Source organism: Syngnathus typhle, linkage group LG19 (assembly GCF_033458585.1).
Source record: "Syngnathus typhle isolate RoL2023-S1 ecotype Sweden linkage group LG19, RoL_Styp_1.0, whole genome shotgun sequence".
Lineage (NCBI taxonomy): Eukaryota > Metazoa > Chordata > Actinopteri > Syngnathiformes > Syngnathidae > Syngnathus > Syngnathus typhle.
Genome location: NC_083756.1, coordinates 4,357,645 through 4,368,566, shown reverse-complemented (window position 1 = coordinate 4,368,566; position 10,922 = coordinate 4,357,645). Strand labels below are relative to the sequence as shown.

General features: G+C 47.1%; 1 protein-coding gene across 1 annotated transcript in view; it reads right to left on the bottom strand.

Annotated features, from left to right (window-relative positions):
* Window positions 1-739: 739 nt before the first annotated feature.
* Window positions 740-10,922, bottom strand: part of LOC133143960 (cadherin-12-like) — a 37,460-nt gene continuing 27,277 nt past the window's right edge. The window contains exons 7-11 of the mRNA XM_061266258.1: window positions 8,887-9,023; window positions 5,884-6,005; window positions 5,364-5,481; window positions 4,154-4,405; window positions 740-2,178 (exon numbers count right to left, since the gene is read on the bottom strand). Coding sequence (XP_061122242.1) covers window positions 1,673-2,178; window positions 4,154-4,405; window positions 5,364-5,481; window positions 5,884-6,005; window positions 8,887-9,023 — 1,135 coding nt within the window. The 3' untranslated portion in view covers window positions 740-1,672. The remainder of the gene's footprint in view (window positions 2,179-4,153; window positions 4,406-5,363; window positions 5,482-5,883; window positions 6,006-8,886; window positions 9,024-10,922) is intronic.

Genomic DNA, 10,922 nt, shown 5'->3' with positions numbered 1-10,922 from the left:
CACCATTAATGTATCAGCATCATATCAGATTTTTAATCCAACTCAAATCATTGTCCATTTTATCTTTTTTATTTCAACTTCAGATGGAACAAATTACTTTATAATCACAAAATAATGATCCATAGTCTTTTTGATTCATGATTCATAGTCTTCAGCGGGCTACTTATGATTGATTTCATGACACAATGCTTTGGGCCAGTTTAAATTTAGGAATTTGGTCCATATATAAGGCGTACCGGACTATAAGGCGCACTGTCGGCTTTGGAGAAAATTTTAGGTTTTTAGGTGCGCTTTATAGTCCGGAAAATACGGTAATCACTCTGCCGCTTAGGCGGAAGGCGAACTTTGATGAGCGACACAAACAAGAAGCGATTCATTGCGTTGGCTTCCCGCCAAAGCTTCCATTTTGTAACGAGGATGCTTGTACAACATGGCAGACATGCATTTCTTTCCATCACCGACAATCTCTGTGGGCTAATTGTTGAGTCGACAATAGGGGGGGGGGGGGGGGGGGGGTTGGTTGGGGGGTAAAGCGACTCAGCAGAGGATTTATTTCCCAAGTGAGATACGGCTAAACGTCTTCTTGCGGGATTAGCCTCAAAATGTAACATTGTGTTTATCTGATAGATGACAAGGAGGGTACGAGAGGTGTTAAGAAGGTTAATCGCTTGTTGAAAAAGGTTACAAGTTAAGTTTGAAGAAACTTTTACCTGGCGCCAAAGTTTGTTCAAGTGTGTTTTATTTAAGAAAAATGTGTTTAGAACATGACAGAGGTGCCCATTTTAGCCCTAAAGTCTGTCTCTCTTTTTTTTAATTTTTTTTTATTTAAACAAGTCTAGTTCATGTCTACGGACACAACCCACCCAACTGGAACATCCACTTCATTACAAAAAGCGTTTGCCCCCCCAAAAATAAAAAAATAGTATGAGATAAATAGATAAATACACAAGCAAATCAAAGAGCCAATCAATAAATAGAAGGATAAATAACATTCAAAACATCTTTGGCCTGACGGTGGCCACAGAAGTGACGTCGTCGGTCGTTTCGCTCGCGTGGCGTGAAATCTTCTATTGAGGCACTTTGGAAGATGTTCACGGAAATGACATCATCTCCACGGATACACGTCAACAACATTCAGACTGAACTGACCGCGTCGCTCTACGCTCTCGCCATTTTTTTTTTTTTACAATTATGGGACGGGTCATGAAAACAACGTCAAGGACAGAACGGAAGAAAAAGATGGAAAGATGTTTCAGGACATCCTCAGGGTGTTAGACAGAAGATGAGAAAAGTCTCCCAAACAGAGATGTCAAGTTACGGTGTCGAGATGTCAGACAAAAGTCATCACACGTCAGGAAAAAGATATTTTTGTGGAACCGCACCGCTGACTTGAGGCAAACTGTCAAGTCGAAGCAATTACACCGGCAACGACATGGCAAGCAAACTACACGGACTACAACTGGCGGATTACTGTCCCGCGGCCTCCTTACTAGGGGGAGGGGCTTCGGGAGCACGTCTCGCCCAACTGTTTTCCTGACACTGCGTGACTTTTATGCCGGCGTCCGATACCCGTGACTAGATTCCAAAAAGCTGGGCAGTGTGACTTTTCGATCTCCTCTCTGACTATGTCCTAACGTGTCCAGCGACAAAACAAGGTTTGCTGGCAGCGGCCTCAATGCTCCGTGTTGGTGGAGTCCGAGCGGGCTTCCGAGTGCTCCCCGAATATTCCCGCCAGTGTCTTGAAGCGGGGCCCCCACTCGTTGAGGTAATCGTAGTCCTCCTCAGCGTCGACGGCCAACGATTCGATGGAGCTGAGTGACTCAGCCACCGAGCCGTCGCCCTCGTAGGCGTAAGTGGCGAGCGAGTCGTACGGCGGCGCCGAGCTGTCGCCGTCGTGTTCCTTCAGCCGCTGGCTGATGAAGGCCCGGATGTCGGCGCTGTCCTTGGAGGGGGGCCCCCTGGGTCCCCGCTTGACCTCCGGCTTGACGTCCCGGCGGAACAGGTTGTCTTTGACCACTTTGGGGTTGCGGAGCGTCCCCATGTCGAAGGCGTGCGTGTCCTCCTCGCCGCCGCCTTCGTCGTCGTAGTGGATCACGTTGTCCCGGATGTCCTCCTTGGATGACATCAGCGTCTCCTTCTTCTTCTGCCGCTTCAGGCCCACATAGAGGACCACGATGACTAGGTTGGGGACCAACACAGAAAAATTGGACTCACTGTACGTGCATGTGTCACCAGATCATGTGAAAAGGGCCAACATGATTTTAGGACAATGATGAGCTTCAAAATGCTGTTGCATCATCCGCACAACCCCTCCGACGACAGAGAGGAGTCAAAAAGTAAACAGCTTGCGATGTGTCGCTACGCACAACTGCCATTCTCTTCAGCCTGGCTCAAACCCGCACGTGCGTACATTTGACCCACGCGTTGACCCTCGCTAGGAATTGTACTTGTCTGGCCGCCCCGAGCGCTTCCAAAATAAATAAACAACATTGTGCATTGAGGGCTGCCACTGCACAGAATTCATTTGCAGGTTAAACACGCGAGCCTTGTCACATTGTGTAAGGTTGTGCATGTCGTCTACTTTATACATCAGCTGTTTATTGCTAAAAATGTAGACAAAACCCCCTCCCGCAAAAATATAGATACATAAATAAAAAAATAGAAAATAAAGCGAGAGGTTGGTCTCTTGCAAGCTCACGTCCTTCTGTCTCTCTTTAAAAAGTGTAGTGCGTTAGCACCCCCTCGTGGCCTCTCTGCAGAATATAACAAGCCCTCACTTGTTTCTGAGCCAATTTGGCTCAAGATGCACAATGCAAATGAGAGTTGGCTGATCTGCTTAATATAGCTCATCGTTTGACCTCTTTGGTCGTCTCCGCTAATCCCACTCCTCAATCCGGCCGGCGCAGACGCGCGCTCCGTGGGAACGCCGGCTTCCCGCTAGCACGTGTTGAGTGTAGCCGCGTGTCGGTTGTAGTCAACAATTATTGATCATATGATTCAAAATGAGGAGGAGGAGGAGTTTGTGTTTGAGTAGCTACTCATTTGTTTCCCAGACTGGGCTTACGTATAGTTTTAATAAACCAGGGGGTGCCATGATGCAAAGTAAATAAAGTCATGTTTGAAGGCCTGCCCTTGAATCGCAGCAAGGCATTCACTTCTACGGAGCATCCGACGTTCACGCTTCACAAACCGACGCCATAAAATTCGCCATTATTTCGCCCTCCCTCGTATGTAAATGAGTTTAGACATTAGCGGCCCGGGATGAAGGCGAACAAGCGTGCACGACCTTGCGGGTGATGCGTACAGGGAACTTTGGTTCCGGGTCACAGACTCATCTGACAACCCACCGGGCACCCGCTCCTTCTTCCATCAGTATCATAAATGAGCACTTTGTGTCGTCTAATCAACTTTGAACGCTTTAAAATGGCCAAACATGAATTTAGCGGCGGAAGCACTGTTTGGGAAATGATGTGCATTCCCTCCTTTGAGGCCTTGCGGGTGTTGCCACCTAGTTGCTATGGCAACTGGCTGTCTGAGAAAAGGGCTCGACCACACATGGGCGCACTTCACTATCTGTTGGAAGATTACTACTTTCAAGATGTTCTTATCTGGCAAAACAAAGATATTGAAGACGTCATTATAGAGTCCAAAATGCTTGGCGAGGCAGCATGGAATGGCAATTCGTTAAAATGATCGCACATTTGCATTTTCTTTCATTATTGCGTGCAATATTAAAAATAAATGAAATTGGGGGATCTCCGTCATGGCACATTAGCTACATTAGCTACTTAGCATCTGTATTGTGAGCTGATAGACATTGTCGTGATGATGCACAACTGCGATATCTTGCAGAAAGCATTGGCGGAGTTTTCTTTGGGGGGGGCCGTCGGGTCAGGGGGTCAGCAAAACATTTTTATTTTATTTTTTTTTACAAACCCAAATAATTCTTCAGAAAACACTGATATGGATTGAACAGGGGAAATGGATGAATAAAAATATAAGTTTTTAATAAAAAAAATAAATATATAAGTTTTTTATAGAAAAAAACAGAAAAAAGCCCAAGGTCTAAGCATATTTCAAGGGTGGGGGTGGGTACGACGTCTCAACTGTTGCACAACTTGGACATCACGCGATTCAAACATATCGTACTGACCCAGCAGGATGACGATGCACAGGAGGATGGCGATGAGCGCGCCTGTGCTCAGGCCCACGGGTAGGAAAACAGCCTCGGCGCTACACGTCAGCAGCGATCCGTCGGTTGCGCAGCCGCACACTCGGATGGTCAAGGTTCCTGTGCTGCTCTTGGACGGGTAACCGTTATCCTCGATCACCACAGGCAGGTGGAAGATCTCCTGTGAGCGTCGGCGGAACCCGCCTCGCTTGGTCACGATTCCGCCCGTGTTGTCTACAGGGGAGGAGACATTTTATCAAATGTTTCTAAAGTTAACCGTGCAAAAATTGTGAGTCACGTTTTGAGCTCAGCCCAGAAAAAGAAACACAACAGTGATGACAGACAAGGAAGGAAATTAGCGAGCGGTGACAACGTGTGAAGGCGATGGAGGTCGACGCGGCGCGTAACACCGAGCCAACGTGTTAGATGGATGCGGCCCGCTTCTGTCGGCTCGCGTCGCAGAGGCTGACCCGCTGTCACGGCTGCTTTGCTCCTCGCCACAAGTTCCTTTTGACAGGAGCTCGGCGTTTTCGCGCACCTTACGGCATTCTCTTTCTCGTTCGCCGCACCTCACCGCTGATGTCGACTTCCTGTCCCTGCCCATCACGTCTCGGACGGCACAGCGGGCTCACGGGCCCGCCCGTAAGCCAACTTTCAAAAGGTAAGAGTCGGCCGAGTCGGACGGCGCATGCGTCCGCTCCCCTCGGGCGGAGCTCATCCCGACAAGGCCTCCTTTTCCGTTTCAAAGGCCGTCCGAGGCCCCCACGTAGCTCGTCCGCGCACCTTTGAGATATTTTTCAGTTTGACATCACTGCGGGGGGGCGTTAACGGTTGCTATCGCTACAAGAAGAAGCAATTTTGGGGAGAGGAAAGCTAAGAAGCACTTTCCAAAGAATGGTATGAGCACCTCATATTATATACAGTAAAAGCTACAAAACAAACTTGTTTTCAAATCAGACGAGTAAGAACTGGTCAAATATTTAAAATTATATATATTAAAAGTGAAGACAATTTGCAATTCTAGTAATGACACACGAATTTGATGCACAATGTCTTCGCGGGCCACATAAAATAATGTGGCGGGCCATATCTGGCCCCCGGGCCTTGAGTTTGACGCCTGTGGTTTAAGGGAAAGATGATATTTTTGCTGGTAAAGAGTTAAAAATGCAACTCAAGAAAGTACAGGACTTACTTCCAAAGTCTCTGATGGTGAAATTCCTGTTTCGGACTTCATCTTTTGTTGCTTTGAAGGAGAACCGCTGTCCGGCGTTGGGCAGATCTTGATCCTTTGCGCTGAACAGTTGAATCACCTTTTCAGACGACAAAAATAGTCAGCGGGCCGTCAAGCGAGTCTCAGCCTTGTGATGGAAAGCCAAACGACGGCCGCCCGCCGCATGGCGATGCCAGCTAATGAGCTCGTTTGCAGGCGCGGCTGCTTTCCTGTCCTTATTTATGAGCGCACTTGGATGGGCTGTGCCGAAAATACCGCCCGATTCTCACTGATCTAATATTGCGTCCTTGTCGGAGGTGCTTGAAATTATTTATTATTATTTTAGAAGTTATTTATTTAAATTATTTATTGGTTCAAAAATGATTTTCATTGCAAATATAACTTCCAGATGAGGTTGAAAAAGCAACACTGGGGTTGAATTATGATTAGACAAAATAAATAAATGCAGAAATAATCCTCAAGATTGGAGTTTGCCACGTACCTGTCCCATTTTGGCGTTTTCGCACACAAAACTCTCGTAGGGGCTGGCGAGTTCAGGCGGGAACTCGTTGATGTCCAACACGTGGACGGAGACGGCCACCCGGCTGGTCAGAACCGGACTATCTGCGTGGGCAAGGACAGACATCTTTAGAAATTGCATGAGGATGAGGAGGAGGAGAGAGCATGCAGATAAGGCGGTGGCAGTGACACCGTGTGGAGAGCTGAGGAAATGCAGCCTGGATGGTTGCAAAATCTGACATTCACAGGTTAATGGAAGCACCCCCCCCCCCCTCCCACACACACACACACAGCCTTCCATCAGTGCGCCGAGGAAATGTTCCTTTCATACAAGAGCCCCGGGAAGGTAAACTTTACGGATTTGATGTGGGAATAGGCTTTTCTCCGCTTACTTAGGTGGGGATGGGGAGCCGGCGGGATTGAGGTCGGGGGCTCTCGCAGAATCGTCCCGAAGGGATTTAAGATGCGAGACCTGGGCTCGCTTAGTAACCCGCCTTTGACCTTGATGCCAAAAGCAATCTTCCCGTGCGACAAGCCACTCGGGATTTGTCGGGAAACTGCCGAGGTCCTGCATACTTTGGAGACCTGCAAATCTTCTTTTACCTCTAAAACTGTTTTTTTTTTTTTTTTAATGAATGTTTATATGACTTCAATCCAAGCCAGTAATCCCGTCTGGCACATTCCAACCACCAGGTGGCACAACTGCACCACAATCCTCCGGTGCCCCCCTGAGCCTCATAACACATGCTCTAGTTGATTTTATGAATCAGAACTCCTCAGAGGCCAGTCAAGCTTTTCTATTGCTAATCAGTTAGTTTTAAATTAAACTTGCTTGAATACGGCGCTCCTCAAAGCTTTTGGAGTGCACTGCAAGGATGACAAACTACAAGACAATGTTGACTTGGAGTCAATTAGAGGCATTTTTTGGGGGGGTGACCTCAATTGCTCACACACTTATTGCTCAATGGTAGGAACTCTTTTAAAAATATGTGTAAATATCAGATTTTGCAATATAATGGGGACTTTTATGATATGGCGGGCGAGGTGAACTCCAACTCCTTTCTGTGTATTCTGTTTTGATGGAGCGCCGTCTGATTTTTCAAATATTTTCGGAGTTTGAGAAAGCGTAGTAAGGCAAGAGATGATTTGACGACAACTCAGTCAAGCTCAAAGCAATAAAATCCGGCTGGCAGCATAAAAGATGGATTTGGAAAGAAATAGCGCCAAGCGGATGACACTCGAGCCTCCGAGCGGAACCGTTCCCGTGGGCGAGGCGGTTCTTCCCGGCCGTCAGGATGGCCAGGCTCGTCTCCGGGGCGCCTTCTGCCGCCGTGTCTCTGGAGAGCTGCAGATGGCGCTCTCATTTTGCTGCATGACTGAGGCGGCAGGCGCAGCAAATCTCCCGGGAAGAGCGCCAGAGCGCCTGTCCTTCTTTTGCTCGCTTGTGGCCAGAGAGGCAAAAACGGACGTGATCTACAACGGAGCAATCACAGATGCTTCCCGATGACTTTTTGGCAGTGAAGGGCCACGTTTGGAATAGCTGACAGTTTAATTAACATTCTGCAAACAAGCCTGGAAGTTGCCTCTCCGTGTCACAACACAGTGGGTGGTAAAGCACTACATTTGTCTGAATGAGGTTCCTCAACTGGCTAGCGATTTGGCGACAAAGGATTACTTTTGTCTAAATTAATCTCCTCAACTCAAAAACAGAAAATGTCCGTAGTACCGTTTGAGAAAGAAATTCATTTTGGCCTTTTGCTCTGATGATGATTCACCAATTTGTCAAAGCGCCAAATGTCGTGGGACTTGGTGACCTCCTCGCAGGAAGCTTTTTTTGCGCAGGGCTTGACTCGATTGCGACTTCTAAGAAGCGACAACGCCGCACGGGGAATAACACGACGGCACGGCCGAAAAAAAGAGCATCCATCCGCACTGAGCTCAACCGCCAGTCAAGGTCAAGACCGCATTTCTTCTCCGGAGTCGGACGAGACGCGGCTATCGCTGTCTGTACGTCGCCGTTATTTTCCGTCGGCAGCCTGACCATGTGTCACTCCTGCTCTTAAGAAACAACCGAGGCCGCCGTGCGGAAGCCAGATAAGAGCGCCAGCGAGGTGCAGGTGGGCGAGGATCAAGGAGAAAGGAAACTCGGCGTTCCCTCGAGACGTGACGCTTCGCCTTCAGCGCAGTTGACAGCTAAATTTCAAAGAACTCTTTAAAGAGGGGCCAGGCCAGGATACCACTAAGAACTGAACATGACAAAAACTAGGTTTTGACTGCGTCGTCTTGAAAAAGACCTCAATGATCTTTGGAGATTGAAATGTAAGGTAAGGTTTGAGTCGCTCAGGTCGCGCAAATAGTCCCGCCGTGCATCCCAAGCGCGACCTTGCAACGAAGCGGGCAAAGTCCGTTTCCAAGGCAACGGAAATGACGAGAGGCGAGTGAGCCTTAATGAGTATACGGCGTGGGTAATTTTGATTGAGCGCCGGCCTGCCTCGGGATAATGACTTTGACGCTTCTTAACGGAATGAGGACTTGATGACGATGGATTTGCTTATTTATTTGCAAATTTGACGCACGTCCTTCCATTGAATAATCATTATAAAAAAAACATAATTAGCCTGATGGCGCGTCTTAAATCCGCAGCTCTGCCCGCCATTATTTTGCCGTGAAACTCGCTGAGGCTCCCGTTTGTAATGCGGGTGAGGTGGCCAGGAAAAAAATAATAAAAATTGAAGTCAAGCGAGCCCCAGGAGACGCCATCGCGCTTTATCACGGCCCATAAAGCTTCGCGTGGAAAAAAAAAAAAACACGATTGAATATTGACAGTAGTAAAAGTGTTCAATCTGTAAAGGCCGCAACGGTGTCGCTTGCGGCAAAAATACGGTTTTGTTCATTTTCCCAAATCGCTCGCTGTGCTCTATGAATAAGGAGCACAGACGTCCGTTTGGAAATGGCACTTTGCTGATTCAGCATTTATTGTACTCACTCAGCTTGGTGGCCACGATGGAGATGTTGTGCCAGGCCAGGCTCTCCCTGTCCAGCATCTCGTTGGTGGAGATGGTTCCCTCCACCGGGTCGATGTCAAAATAGCCGTCCGGGTCGCTCCTCCAGTCGATGGAGTATCTGGGACAGCGACAAAGTTAGTTTCTCCTCCCCCGCCGTCTGTCAATGCGGGGAATTCTGTTCTCGTGTTTCTCTTTTTTTATCTATAACTCTGAGGCAATTCAAATATTGATCATAGCCCGCTCATGTTGGACTTTAGCGGCACAGGGGACTACGCTCAGGCGCCTGGCCTATATTTGTTATTTCTCTACAGAGGCCAGGCTGGACATTGTGAGGAGCGCCTCACTATGTCACCATCCTGACTTTGGTTCTTGGCCATTTACTTGATCCCCTCATTCATATTCAGCAGTATATTTTCGTTTCGTCTTCCCCACTGAGTGCCAGAGTGGATGGACGGTGGGGGGAGGGCGAGGAGGAGGGGCGGGGAGGGCTCCCTCGTGTTCACAAGATGAGAGAATGATGACAGAAACACTTCTGGCAAAATGGTTTACCACTTTTGCCCGGATTCAAATTTGTTTCTGTTTGATTTAAGCCTGTTGTTCCTTTTCAAGCTGGGGAAGAATTGAACGGCAGTCGCGACGACTTGCCGGACCGAGTGCTGCATGTGATCAATTATTTTATTATATTCTTTGGGTGGCGAGTGTTTGAAGGCAGAAAAGCTCCTTCGAAGCGGAGCGTCATTCAACATTCATGACGGTCTTTTGTCTCCACGGACACACACACGGCTAAAAGCGCACTCTCCATCGTAGACACAACCCTCCATTGTTCTTTTTTTATTTTATTTTTTACTCCAAGAAGTCCCAGTGAATAATTAAAATGCAGACAAAGTGCATTTTTACTGTACTTTGTTGGAGGTTTTTCATTGGATGACCAAATGTCAGTTCCGGACTTTTGTTTAGTTCAGTCCGATGATCAAATATTCATTGAAAACATCGTTTTTGTCCGTCACGCTCCGAAAGCGCGTCTAGTTGCGAGCGGTCTCGGCAGGTTAATAGACTTGAAAAACAAAAGGCCCCTCATCCATTTTTAAGGGCCGGCGATGGTCGAGGCAAGACTGTGGGGTGAGGCGAAGCGCGAGGGCACGGCGAGTTTAGCGACTTGTGTCACATCCATAACGGGCAGCTGATGTTTAAACGTCTACCCCGGTAATTACCAGGCGGGAGAGCGAGACTCGAGTACAAGACTTGAGCTTCTATTAAGATGCTATCGCGACGGTGGGCAGTGTTTTTTACTCGTAGCGCTGCTTGCCCGTCTCAGGCGCTGTAATCCGTTTTGGGCCTAGAGTTATTTTTATGTCTGGAAAGCCGCAACAAATAACACAGTGTGATTGCGTGAGCAAAAAGCGTCGTCTTCTTGAGTGGAGGGAAGTTGATGTTTTGCCGATATTTTGCCCTTGAGAATTGGACCTGTCATCCTTTTCTTTTTGGCCGCTCAATGTGTTCACTCCATTGTTCGGGCGACGTACGTATAAGTTGTATACAAAAAAATATGTATATATAAATGAATATACCGTATTGGCCCGAATATAAGATGATGTTTTTTGCATTGAAATAAGACTGAAAAATTGGGGGTTGTCTTTTATTCGGGGTCTAGACATTATACCCATTCACAACGCTAGATGGCGCCAGATATCTTTAAAATGTTGACCTTAACCAAAGCAAACCTCTGTCACAAAGAAAAAAAATAAAAATAGCGGTAGCACGGAGAAGAAAAATAAAAAATAGCCTTAAGAAGGAAAAGAGAAGAAAACAAGAGAAGAAATAACATAAAATGGGAAAACCAGAAGTCATTCATTTACAAATGTGATTGCACTTTAGTTTACATATTTAAATGTTCAGATATTAAGATGTGATAGACAGTTTTTGCATGATTTGGATTAGGCAAAATAACAGTTTTTTTTCTCTCGAATATATTGTTGTAATCATTTGTTTATATTCTATATCAATTATTTTCTGTATA